The 14,204-nt window shown below is 40.9% G+C and overlaps 1 protein-coding gene across 1 annotated transcript; it reads left to right on the top strand.

Moving 5' to 3' along the window:
* The first annotated feature begins 670 nt into the window (after positions 1 to 670).
* On the top strand, positions 671 to 6,285 carry LOC136753890 (extracellular calcium-sensing receptor-like). Its single transcript, XM_066710271.1, has 6 exons — positions 671 to 928; positions 1,411 to 2,214; positions 2,485 to 2,709; positions 2,863 to 2,986; positions 3,320 to 3,533; positions 6,228 to 6,285. The coding sequence occupies exons 1-6, from the start codon at positions 671 to 673 to the stop codon at positions 6,283 to 6,285; spliced, it is 1,683 nt and encodes a 560-aa protein (XP_066566368.1).
* The last annotated feature ends 7,919 nt before the right edge of the window (positions 6,286 to 14,204 follow it).

Below are 14,204 nucleotides of genomic sequence, written 5' to 3' on the forward strand. Positions count from 1 at the left end.
GCCAAATTGGTTTCAATTTGGAATCAATCAGCTATGTGTGCGATTATTGCTCAAGAAGATTAAAACACTGAGGTCACCACTGAGAATTCATAATTTGGTGCTTTTAATTTAAGCACATGAGATTTGCATTGCACTATAAAAGCAGTTTGAAATACATTATTTTGGTTCTAGGCAGGGAATAAGAAACAGTTATCAATGTTGCTGCTTGCACAAATAGTACTAATTGCTTTTTTCACAAGGGCTGAAAAGCCAGATTGTCAGCCCTATGGAACACAAGACCTAACTCAGTTTTCAAAAGAAGGCGACATCAATATAGGAGGTGTTTTCTCATTCCATGTGAATCCTATCATTGTGAATCAAGACTTTAATGTCAACCCAGGGCACATACAATGTAATGGGTAAGTGATTTGATATATTTATATTAAATAATACTTATAATATTAAATACGTATGCAAGTTTGTTTAAATGTTTTAAGAATGTAATCACACTTGAAGCAGTCCAACTAACAGCAGCAGCACCAGTAGTTGTGCTAGTAGTAGTACAACTACTAGTAGTATAATTATTTATAAGCATTCTCCATCTTAATCTCAATGTTATATAATTATTGACATTTAATACATTTGTTTTGCCTACAGTTTAAGTGCTGTAGAATTTCAGTATCCTCAAACAATGATTTTTGCCATTGAAGAAATCAATAACAGGTCAGATATTCTTCCGAATGTTTCCTTGGGCTATAAAATATATGATTCCTGTCGCACTATAAGTTTGTCTATAAAAGCATCGCTGGCTTTAATGAACATGGAACAAGAAAATCTCTCAGATGAGTCCTGCACCAAACCAACCACTGTCCATGCAATCATAGGACATCCTAGTTCCACACTAACAATAGGAATTGCAACAACTGTTGGACCATTTGGGATACCAGTGGTGAGTAAACTTTAATAATGTTCTGAAGAGAGACAATAGTAAATCTAAGTGTCTATATTTGTATTTGTCTGTCTATTAATCTATTTATGTATCAATCTATAAGTATGTGTATGTGAGTGCATTCATTCAATTAAATATACTGACGATAAAATAAAGACTCAATCTTTCAGTTCATGTTTTTTTTTTAATTTGGATCAGATTGTGCAAGTTTAAGAAAGGAACTAATTGAACAATATCAATTTCATAAAATAATAACATAATGATGTATAAGGTAGTTCCAAAGCAGCAGGACAACTCTGCTTTAGTTTTGGAATAGGGTGTATCCCACTTATAAAAGTATTAAGCATTCAAAGACAGAAAATGCAAAAATATCTTAATCTTATATTCCCTGCTCATACACAAAAAAATATAAAAACATTAGTATATACTAACAAAAAATATTATTTATTTTCATGATTTTAAATTCAATTTCTCTCATATAGATCAGTCATTTTGCTACCTGTGCATGCCTCAGTAACAGGAAGGAGTTCCCCACCTTTTTCAGGACAATCCCAAGTGATTATTACCAAAGCAGAGCACTGGCAAAGCTTGTCAAGCATTTTGGATGGACCTGGGTTGGGGCCATTAGGAGTGATGATGATTATGGAAACAATGGGATGGATACTTTTATACAAGCTGCCCAACAAGATGGGATTTGTATTGAATATTCAGAGACCATATATAGAACTCATCCAAGAGAGAAAATCCTGAAAGTTGCGGACATTGTTAGAAAATCATCATCAAAGGTAATTGTTGCTTTTGCATCATATGTGGAAATAGATTTGTTGGTAAAAGAACTGTTGATTATGAATGTCACAGGCCTCCAGTGGGTGGGCACTGAAGGGTGGATAATTGACAGGTATCTGGCATCATTGGAGAATTACAAAATCCTACGTGGGGCAATTGGCTTGGCAATTCCAAATATAGAAATACCAGGTCTGAAAGAATTCATTCTAAATGTCCGTCCATCAAACACACCTGGAAACACTGGCTTCAATGAGTTTTGGGAAACTATCTTCAATTGCAGCCTAAGAAATGATAATAGTAATCGATGCACAGGAATGGAGAATTTGAAAGAGAGAAATAACCAATACACTGATGTCTCATACATGGGGATACTAAACAATGTGTATAAAGCAGTGTATGCTGTAGCCCATGCATTACATCATCTGCTTACATGCAAAAACGGCCAAGGACCTTTTCAAAATGAAACATGTGCAAACAAAAACAAGACAGAATCATGGCAGGTAAGAAAATAAATAAATGTTTCTTTTTATCATTCAGAAGTACATTAAAAAAATGAAATTAAAGTAAACTTAATTTTCCTCTGAAATTTAAGTAAATATATGTTATGTAGTCCTTCTAATTTATTGGAAAATTTAAGGTTTTGCAATTATTAGTCTGCTATAACAATCACATGTTTAACATTAATAATATCTATAAGAATATAATCATTTTGTAGTCTTGAGAGGATGATTTGAAAGATTCATGTTTCAGATTAAGTTTTTTTCCTGTAGGTATTACATTACCTGAAAAAAGTTAACTTCACAACCTGGAATGGAGAGAAGGTGTATTTTGATGAAAACGGGGATCCAAAAGCACGATATGCATTAATGAACTGGCAGGTTAAGGAGGGAATCATACAATTTGAAGTTATTGGCCTATATGATGCTTCCTTACCAGAAGGACAGAGATTGATAATGAATGAAGTCAGTGCAGTGTGGGCTGGTGATCGGGATGAGGTAATATTGATACTGGCTGAAAGTGAAACAAACTAGCATTCACATACACACAGACATACATATCAAATAAAATAATTATAGCTGGTGTACTCTTAACACTAATCTTGCTATATTTTTTTAATAAGGCTCTGACTTCATAGCTCTGTGTTTCAGGTGCCAAAGTCAGTCTGCAGTGAGAGCTGCCTTCCAGGGACTCGTAAGGCAATTGTCAAAGGAAAGCCAATCTGCTGCTTTGACTGCATTCCATGTGCTGAGGGAGAATTCAGTAATACAACAGGTAAGCGATAAGTGAGAGAGTTAATTAATTAAGACAAACAAGACAAAATACAGCAGCAAAAAACAAACAATGGAATCATTACATATGAGAGCAGAATATTTATATGTATACTTTTGTATGTGATAATGTATTTATAGTATTCTTTTTTATTGATTGATTGAGTCTCACCAAGTCAAAGTATTTGGTCTTGGTGATCATGTAAAGCATTATTCCTGATTCACCTTTACCATTCATTTAATACTAATAGCACAAGTATTCCTACACCTACAAGTATAAAATACAATTAATTATTATTGGGTGAAACACTGTCATTTAATTTTTTTCTGCTTTCAGATTCAGTGGATTGTGCTAAGTGCCCTAGAGAATACAGATCAAATGAACATAAAAATAAATGTATCTTAAAAACTGTTGAATTTCTTTCTTTTCAAGAATTAATGGGAATAGTATTAGTAACATGTTCTGTGTTTGGAGCTTGTCTGACCATAACAGCAGCAATAATTTTTTTCTGGTACAGATATACTCCAATAGTCAGAGCCAATAACTCTGAGCTCAGTTTCCTCCTGCTCTTCTCATTAACTCTGTGTTTCCTTTGCTCACTTACTTTCATTGGCCAGCCCTCTGAGTGGTCCTGTATGTTGCGCCACACAGCATTTGGCATCACATTTGTCCTGTGCATCTCTTGTGTTCTGGGGAAAACAATAGTGGTGTTAATGGCCTTCAGGGCTACACTGCCAGGCAATAATATTGTGAAATGGTTTGGACCCACACAGCAGAGGTTAAGTGTTCTTGCTTTCACACTCATACAGGTCCTGATTTGTGTGCTTTGGTTAACAATTTCACCTCCTTATCCTTATAAAAACACAATAGACTATGATGAAAAAATAATTCTCGAGTGTGATGTAGGATCAGTAGTGGGGTTTTATGCTGTGTTAGGGTATATTGGATTCCTCTCTGCCATGTGCTTTGTGCTGGCTTTTCTGGCTCGAAATCTTCCTGATAACTTCAATGAGGCCAAATTCATCACATTCAGCATGCTCATATTCTGTGCAGTCTGGATCACCTTTATCCCAGCTTATATCAGCTCTCCTGGAAAGTTCACTGTAGCTGTGGAGATATTTGCAATTCTGGCTTCCAGTTTTGGGTTGCTTTCATGTATTTTTGTCCCCAAATGTTACATTATTCTTTTAAAACCAGAAAGGAATACGAAAAAACATTTGATGGGTAAAATGCCCTCAAAATCACTTTAATGATCAACAAATAGGAATCCTTATAAAGCTTATTAGATGCACCAAATTTCAGACAATAAAAAGTAACTTTTGCCATAGAACTTAAAGGTACTACATTTGTCTTGTATTTGTGTATGTTTCTATGGAAGCGTATTAGTGCCACAGATAATAAAATATGTATTGTGTTAATATGAGATTATAATGTGTTATTTTGCTATGATGATAAAGTTAACACAGGATTATACTGCATTATTTTGCAATAATTACTGTGTTTGTACGAGATAATATTGCATTATTTTATAACTTGTTGTAAGTGGATTGTAGGCACACAGTGAGTATTACAAATCATTAAAAATATGTTTGAAGAATATTTAACCATTTAACTCAAAACATTTAATGCCCCTTGTAGTTTTTAATAATTGTGTTTATTTCCAAGTATAACCCCTTGCCACTAAAAAGGAATACATCTAATGTATTATTGATCCTCCAATAGCATGATCAGAATCTTGAAGCAAACTTATCTTATTACCTTAATAATGCAATATTACCTCATATTAATGCAATCATTATTGTTTTCTCTGTGGCGCTAATAAGCTTCTGTATGTTTCCCCATAATTTCCAATGCTTTTTAAAGTAATTATTCTAATTTGTCAAGGGATTACTGATATATTTGAATTAACCTGTCTTGTATTCACTTTTATATTATTAAAAGTAATCAAAGAACATTTGTTGGGTTTGAAGTGCCATGAAAGGCTTCTTTTTATTTTACTTTCTGCAATCAGTCTTCAGAATATATTTGTACGCTTTTTTAAATGGTCAGATTATGACAGGAACAACTGGGAAGTGGACGGTGCAGACGAGTTGGACAGATCGATGGCAGTACATTATGGTGCCATGCAATGTAGAAAATGCTATTTAACTGGATTGTAGTTTTCACAGTAAATAGTACTATAAATGCCACTTTATTTTTCACAAGTACTTGTTGAAAACAAAAATAGATCCAGAATGAAATATTATCTTTAAAAGGTAGCTTTAGTGTTATTTCAAGCTACCACCTTATGTTGTAAAAACTAGGCACAACTCAGTCACTTTTAAATGTTGAGTAATTAATATAAAAACATTAACTTGTTAATCTACATAACTTTTATAAGTTAATCACAAACATTTAAATAAATGTGCCTGTAAAAATCATTAAATGGTTGTTAACAGGTAATAGGTAAAGCCTGAACAGATGAATAACTTACACTCCCTTACCATACTATTGTATATAAAAACTCAGTTTTAATTTATGGCAGTGGATCCTGGTCAGTTAAAATCAAAATGTTAGGGAAATTGCAGACAGCACAAAGAAGCATGGAATGATGTATGATTTAAATAACGGGAAGAGATGGAACAGGAAATGAATGCATCTGAGAACAAACAAAAATATGTGGCATCTTTGAGTGAGTGAAAATGGTAATAGGCCAGACACATTGCACCTTACCAGTTATCATTTCAGGTGATTTCAACTGTGCCCTGAGGGATGTAGACCGGAGTAAGCCCAGCAGAGATCTTGCTGAGTTCGTGGAGGACTTTGAACTCTGCGACGCAGGTCGGGACCTGGTCCCCTTGTTCACCTGGGTGAGTTCTTCTGGCTCCTCCTTCTCCAGGATAGATCTCGTCCTCCTCAGTAAGCCACTGGAGAGGACCACCATGGTGGTGTCTGCTAAAGGTCTTAACTACATGAAGCTCAACACCTCTCTGCTCAATGACCCTCATGTAGTTAAGACCTTAGCAGACACCTCGAGGAGTGGAGGACCCTGAAGGAGCTTTTTGATTTTCCCATAGAGTGGGTGGTGAAGAACAGAACCAAGAGCTACTTCATTCAGCTAGGGAAATGGAAAGCTTGCAAGAGGCGGGTGGGATATTCCCACCTGAACGCCCGCCTCCAGCGCCTGAGTCTTTTACAGCTCAGAGGCTTTGACCTGGCTGAGGAGGTAGCCCGGGTGAAACTGAGTCTCTCCGCCCTCTATCAGGAGGAAGAAGAGAAGATCAAGGTCCTTTCCAGGGTCCTTTCCGCATCATGGAGAATGACGAGAAATGCAGCTGCTTCTCCCCTGTCGACCCTGCTGTACGTCCTCTGTTTAGAGCCGTTCATGCAGGCGATCCGCCGGGATGCCCGGGTCACAGGTTTCCATCTCCCGGGTTCCGGCCTACATGGACAACGTGGCTATGGTTCGCACGGATGCTCCGTGCCAGGGTTGAGGAACTGCTGGACGACTTCTGCAGGGGGCGACAGGGGCTGTGGTCAATAAGGCCAAGAGCGAGGTCTACCTCTCTCAGGCATGGCCTGTCGGCCGGGGCCCGCCGACCGTGTTCCCTGTGAAGCCGTTCATCAAGGTTCTGGGATCACGATCGACGGGACCAACACGGGCACCTGGGGCTGGGAGGAAGCCTTATCTAAGGTCCAAAGGAAGATCCACGGCTGGAGCACAAGGACCTTGACGATGGCTGGTAAGGTGCTGGGCGTAAAGGCCATCCTCTTCCCGATACTTCTCTACATCGGCATGATATTTCCCCCAGACAGGCACACTGCGAAATTGGTGAATAGAATTATATTTCGGTGCATAAGGCACAGGGGCTGCCGTATGTGGTAAAGAAAGTGAGTTTCATGAACCGCTTTTACTTTGCCAGCAGCCTGTGACCACTCGGCCTCTGCGCCATGGATAACACCAGGCCACACTCGTGGGATCTCCTGCTGTTCTACAGGGCGCTCCAAGCTTTTGCACTCGAAGTAGGCCTCCACAAAGCCGTGCTGGTCTCCTGGGACTACAAGACCATCTGTAGCCAGATTAGATCTATCCAGGAGACCAGCAGAATAGAAGATTTTCCTGCCGAAACCTGCCGGTTTATCTGGGCTAACGCTACGCACGTTTGCCTCACGAACACGCAGAAAGATGTCTCCTGGTGTCTCGGTGTCTCCCCAACCGAGTGTTCATGTACAGAAGGGGCCTGGCCCCGTTTGACACCTGCCCCTACAAGGGCTGCCTGGGAAGGGAGACAGAGGCTCATATCTTTAGGAACTGCCCCTCCGCTTGCAGGGTCTGGCTCCTGTTTTTCCCATTCCTCCGCAGGTTTGCTGTTCCTGTGCGGGCGACCGCCCAGCAGATCCTCTATGGACCAGCTAGGGGACTGACATCTTCAACCCGGAGGTGCTGGTGGCGTGTCGTCTGCGGAGTGGGAGGGACGGAACATCTGTCTTTTCAACAAGCAGGAGCTGGATCCAGTTGTCATCGCACGGAGGGGCATGGTCTTAGTCCGGGACTATGTCAATCTGGAGATCCATCAGAGGGGCAAGGAGGAAGCCTTCAAGAACTGGCACATCCAAGATCTGGGAGAGCTTAGGATCCCATGATGGGACCCCACCTCCAGGGATGGATACTCCACCTGCTGGAGCCCAAGTCTGAGATATTTTATTGCTTTTACTGATTAATGATTGTTTTTTAAAATGATTTTTAAAAATGAATTTTAACTGTTTTTAAAGATTTAGTTGTTTTTAAAGCACTAGTTGTTTGGGTTATTTTGGTTTAGTTTTGTTCTATTTTTTTGTCAAATACATTGACCGTTTGGATTTAATTTTAAATGCATTGGACCATTTTGGTTTGTTTTTTATTTTTACCATTTTAATTGTTTTTTATTTGTCCAGTGCATTTTCAGTTATTTTCAATGTATTTGACTCTTTGTTGGTAGCATTTTTTTTAATCACTAGTTTGTTTTATTGTTTTGTGCACATGTTTATTTGAAGTTCAGTATTTTGTTTATGTTAATCACTAAGATTTTAAGTGATTTTAAGAATTGATTTAAAAAAAAATTAATCATGAGTATTAAAATTAGTTTGAATGTTTTTTATTGTAATGTAAAATACTTTTACCAATAAAACAGTATTTCCAAATTCAGACACTCGGCTGCCCTGGCTGAGTCTCTGCAGGAGAATACTGGCTTAGACTGTCTGTGTCTATTTGTATTATTATTAGTTATTATTGAGAGCTAATCCGACTCTGTTCCATCCGCGCTCCAGGGCTGCAGTTCAGTGTCGGCTACAAATAATGTTTAAATAATTGTCATGTTTATATAGTGCCTTATATATTTTGACTGCTTGCTGTGTTGGTTTTTTGTCCACAGGGCTTTTTCCTCCACAGCAGGAGCGCTAGCAGCGGCAATAAAATCTGTGGCAGCACGGCCTGAACCTCGGTGTGTCGTAAGAGATCTCACCCGCGTGAGGTGCTCCTTCACTGGCTTGCACCTGCACTACAGCCCGCCACTGTGCTTTCTCTTTCGCTTTCTCAGTTAGCTAAAAACGAGCACTGCTAGCCCTCACTGTCTGTGCGTGTAGGCCCACTACGGCTGGTGGTCTACTATCCTCGGTGAAGTAACCCTTTTAAAAGGATGAAAACAGCAGCACAGGAGCTGTGTTGCAAATTGAAAAGAAGTCTTTATTCAGGCCGTCCCGGAAGAAAAACAAAGCAAATGCGAGTCAGTCTTGTGCTCAACCAGCTTTCTTACAGTTTTCTTCCGGGTTTTATATTTAATACAGTTGTAAACAAAAGGTGAATAATGTCCAATCAGCAGAGGACAGTGTCCCCGATGTGCATGTGGATTGGCTCAGCGCTCGCTTATCTACTTCCTCTTCCTCCTTTGGAGTGTAGGGATACCAAGCAGCGGGGGTGACGTCACTGTTTCATCCGCAAAGCATTCTGGGATGTGCAAAGGACTGTGGGGGAGAGAGTGGTTCAATGTGTTTTGCACATGGAACCAGACAAAGAGAAAAGTGGGGAGGGATCCGTGTCCTCAATTATCTAGATGACTGGCTGGTTTGTTCTCACTCGAGGGAGCTGGTTCAGATACACACAAACCTGATTTTAGGCTCAACGGCTGCGGCCTCCTTGCACCCCTTCACTGCCAGCATGGCGTCTTGATGTAATGTTGGACGCACTTTTCCAAGCCCCATTGGAGCCACTGAACTCAGCTGAGCTGAAGTTGGTGTCACTTAAGACTGTGTTTTTGCTGGCAATCACCTCTGCAAAATGCGGGAGTTACACTCCCTGTCCATACACCCACTGTGTGTCTGTTTTGCGGGAGATGGCTCCAGGGTCACGCTACGGCCTAACCCTGCTTTCCTCCCAAAAATGCTATCTCCATTCCATGTCAACAGGTCTACTGAGTTGATGGCTTTTCATCCTCTTCCCTTCGCTTCAGAGCAAGAGAGTCGGCTTCACCTGCTCTGCCCTGTGCGGGCCCTTAGGTGTTATTTGGAAAGCACTTAGGACAGTCGGCACTCAGACCAACTGTTTGTGTCTTATGGAGCGTGGACACAGGGCCAGGCACTTTCAAAGCAGCGTCTCTCGCATTGGATTGTGGACACCATTACCATGGCCCGAACACCTGGTGGCCCACTCGAATTGAGGCATTGCCACATCATGGGCCCTTTTTCAAGGCGCCCCCTTGGCCCTGGCTCCTGCCTATCTTCTCCCAGTCTGCCCCTGTTAAGTGCATCCTGATAGAGCTATTTGAACTGTGTCTTCCCTTCCACCGGACTATGCCTTCCAGTCGAGCACCCACACGAGCTGCTCCTGGACTTGCTGACAGCCCTGTCGATGTGTTCCCAGGGTCTGTCATACAGCCTACAGGTACGTTGCCTTATAAGGCCGGCCTGTATATAGTTTGTTCTTTATGTGTTGTGTTGCGGTGGTGCATGCATCTGGCCTGTACCCCGTTCTGTATATATATAATATGTGTTAAACAGCAGGACTGTGGCTCCATTCTGGAAAGGTTAGAATGGAGCTCACTGCTGCTGTTTCCAGCTGATGGCACTTGAGTTTCGCTGCCTTGCTGTGTATATAGTTCCTTGGTCAGCAGGTCTATGGCCTGCTCTGGCTGTGTTACACCATGGAGCAGGGGACCAGTACTGTTGTCCTCCAGTGGAGGGCACTTGAGCTTCTCCAGTGCCCCGCTGTGTACATAGTTAATTTATTCACACGGTAAGCGCTGTAGTTGCCCTGCGCCAGCCGCGCTATTCGGCTGGTGTTAACTGCTCCTGTGTTCCGCGTGTGGCGCATGTGCCGGCTCCTGTGCCCCGTGATGTATATAGTTCATTTGTCACGACATGGTCAAGCTGTTGTGGCCTTGCTCCTAGCTATGCTAGCAGGGCTGGCGACCACCGCTGCTGTGGTTTTGTGGGAAGCGCATGAAATGTTTCCTGTGCCCTGCAATGTATATAGTTTCGTTTGTGATGACATTATAAAGCTGGTTTGGCCTCGCTCTTAGCTGTGCTAGTGGAGCAAGAGGCCAACACTCCGATGTCCCACATGTGGCGTATGAGCTGGCTCCTGCACCCCGTGGTGTATAGCACAATGGAGCTCTTCCACTCTGTACTATTCAATTGAGTTGGATGCTCCTGTGCTGCGCACTGACAGCATGAAGGTCTTGCTGTCACACGATATGTACATATTGAATATTTTTATTCAGCTTGGCTACTCTGTTGACTAGCCAGCTATGTATTCTGTTGTTTTTTCATTGGGTCTGTGGCCCCGCTCCTATGGATCAGGGGTCTACTGCCATGATAATGCACACAGGCTGCACAAGTTGCTTGATTACCCAATGCCAGATATTGTGCAAGTTGATTCAGCCTCGCTCCTACCTGCACTAGTAGAGCAGTCGGCCTTGCTATTGTTAGCGGAGGGCGTAAGAGTTAACCTCTGTATATGCTGATTCTAGACAGTTCCCGGTAAAAGCGTGTCTACGGTCCTCACTCCTGGGCTGCTCAGGTGTGGCCCTACGGGGCCCCTTATGTTACTGTCTGGAGTTGTGTTGCCGAGGCCCCTATTGGTACACCTCAGGGCAGGCTCCCTTATCAGATCGCTGCCTCCTCCTTTGCGATGGTTTTGTTATACAGTAACCCCTCTCCCTTGGGCAGTACTTGAAAGATAACGATAGGTTGTGAATGCAACCCTGGTTATCTGAAAAAGGAAGCACTGCCCAAGGGTTGCACGGTCACGTGGGAGTCCTGGCTCCTGGCAAAAGTGGACGATCCTGCACTGATGTCATGTTTTATGGTACAGAATTTGGGAAGGGACCTGTTCTGAGTGATGCGCGCAGGGGCCAATGGCAGCTTTGATAGACTGATGTTTCGATCAGGTTCCTACGACAGTGCGCAGAAACCTCTCCCCCTTGGGCAGTGCTTCCTTTTTCAGATAACCGGGGTTGCATTCGCAACCTATCATTTTAATTATCTGCATTTACATAATAATCCGAGGAAGATTTACAGCGGCATAGGAAAAAAATGTTTGATATATCGGTTTACACCTGTAACAATTTTTTATAAATTCACATTCAATTCATACCTGTTGTCATTGCTCCATGGAGGTGCTCTGCTCGATCTTGAAGTTGAATGGAGAGGGAGAGCAGGGATCCTAGTTCAAGGGGGAGTATAAACGTGTGGTAAAATGTTCTTTAGGTTCAGTGATTCCTTTGTTTGATTACAATGTTAATATTGCTGTTTTTATACAGTGCAAACTGGTGTAAAGTAACTACATACATTTGTAGTAAGTGTAAGTAAGTAAGTAAGTGTTATGCAGTGTCTTTGTGTGTCGGCGCTTGTCATGGCAACTGTGTGACGACACCCTATAGGACGGGTGGTGGCGCACACACACACTTATGAAGGTCTAGGAAGGAACTATCACCTACATAACATGATACTGTGTGTAAAGTATTAATATAGATGTGCTGATTTCGTATAAATGTGTAATTGTGAAAAAATAATTTTGATAACTTTATTTAAAGTGTTTGTATGTTTATTTCTGGCCATAAAATGTCTTTGATTGTTTGTTTTGAATCTACTGGCAGAGCCATCTGCCATCTGATTGGCCACCCCGGGTGCCACCCCAAAATTTTATTCGCTACTGGCAGTTAATGCTGATTGACATCGCATTTCACCTCTTGCTGAAAGAAGCATTTATTTTGTTGTTCGGCGGCGCATTTTTCAAATTGAGGATGAGGAAGAGGGAATATTAATGTTGGTCGTGAGATACAGAAGAATAAGAGAGAATATTTCCACAGCTCCACAAGCTCTTTTCGCGATTTGAAAAAAGGTTTTTCGCATATTTGAAGTAAGTTTTAAGGTTTAGCATCGGGTTTAGGTTTCCTGAACAACTTTTACGAAAGTTGAGTCGCTGTGTAAGTTAACGTTAGACCTCTGGCTTCATTAACAGACAGTTAATAAGATAACAGAGATTGGTTCCCAATTTAGCCTAAGATTATGTTTACATCTGTACTAGTAATACACGCATATACAGTGCAGTGCCGTAAGTTACAGTACACAAATGTTTATCTAATGTGGGGTAACTAGTAGGCTACAGCTGTCAGTGTTCAGCAAATTAACATTTAGCAATTTGAAATCCATTAGTTCGATTTTTGTACGAACAATTGTTATTATCAATCTGTTAATGTTACTCAAAAGATTACCACATTTTTTGTAAATAAACTATACAATTTATGTAACACACAAATGCTATCTTATCTCCTTGGTGCTTGAGCTTTATTTTCTGAAAATATGTTGGATGTTCAACACTTATAGACACAGATTATATGAAAACAGTGTGACCCAAGTCTCTCCAGTATGTGAGTGTGTGTGTGTGCGTGTGTGTGTGAGAGTGCGAGTGCGTGTGCGTGTGAGAAAGACATTGAGCTGCAGTTCCGAGGTAGAGACACTGACTATTCATAGTATGTTAAAGAATTCAATTGAAGTAACCCTTTTGGACCACACTATCTGCCACATTGAAGAACTCTGGGTTAACTGAATTATCTCTTCTACCTCTAATCAGCCATCATAGGATTCATTCATGCGCCTTAGACGCCAGGTTAGGGTTACACACTAATTTTCTGTCATTGTCTATGGACCCCCTGAAGTAGCCTTGGCCTCCGCCTGGCCACCCCATGTATAAAACTCTAGTTCCGCCACTGTTTGTATCGCCCGTTTTTGGGCTGAGTGAACCTAAAGTGGGAGGACCTAATCACACCAACTTTATAAAGCTTGGTCTGTACTAAATGGGGTTAATCTAGTTGGATGTCAGAGCTTGAGATGGTGGCTGCTGTGAGCTTAACCTGAAGTGTTCTATTTCTGCTGCAATCTCTTTAAAAAGGTTTTCACCTGGGGGCAGAAAATATGCACTGATCTTTTTAAATATCTCTAAATCAGAGGAACTGCATTTAGACTATTTATTATTTCATTGTTTTCTACTACTTTCATCTTCGTGTGTGGAGTGTTACACTGTTTGTACTAAAAAGACTCTCTTCGCACATAGACAAAGGATTTATTGGACTGCTTTTATTCCATCCACCTTGCCTTCAGATCTCTCTACCCTTTTCTCACAAACATATACATCTCAAAGAAACACACATAACCACAATAAATCTAAGTGAAAAAGTTAAAATAATAAAATAAAATAATTGGCTAATCTGCAATGTCTGTGACAGTATGATTTACCTTTAAATATACCATTGGTTAAAAGTATTAAGTACCTGGGAGTAGATATATGTTCATCCTTGCAATCCATTACATTGAAGAATATGAATAACTGTCACAAGTGGTGCATGACTGGCTTTAATTACTTTATTAGTTAATTATTGATGCTTATTGGTTTTTCTCATTTGGCTGTTGTGTGCACTTTATTATTATATTTCACTATTTCCTTTGTTATTTTCACTTCTAAATTAACCTTATTTTTGGTTTCTTTCACTATTATTTCCTTAATTGTTTTTGAATTAGTTCATGGTTTTCACATGTGTCTATTTTAGTTCATTGCCAAGTGCACGACACACGGTCACATTCCCACATAGACTTCCCCGTATCACCTCCATAATTACCATCACCTGCACCCCTGACTCTATCTCCTGGCTATAAAAGCAGGAGGCGTTGGTTATTTGGTTATTTGGGAGAGAGACAAACTGGATTAGCG

Source organism: Amia ocellicauda, chromosome 7 (genome assembly GCF_036373705.1).
Source record: "Amia ocellicauda isolate fAmiCal2 chromosome 7, fAmiCal2.hap1, whole genome shotgun sequence".
Classification (NCBI taxonomy): domain Eukaryota; kingdom Metazoa; phylum Chordata; class Actinopteri; order Amiiformes; family Amiidae; genus Amia; species Amia ocellicauda.

Excerpts from the sequence above, each read along its gene's own strand:
- LOC136753890 (XM_066710271.1), top strand. The coding sequence starts at position 671 with ATGATTTTTGCCATTGAAGAAATCAATAACAGGTCAGATATTCTTCCG. Across the intron at positions 2,215-2,484 it reads ACAAGACAGAATCATGGCAG|GTATTACATTACCTGAAAAA; the intron begins GTAAGAAAATAA and ends TTTTTCCTGTAG. Across the intron at positions 2,710-2,862 it reads GGGCTGGTGATCGGGATGAG|GTGCCAAAGTCAGTCTGCAG; the intron begins GTAATATTGATA and ends TCTGTGTTTCAG.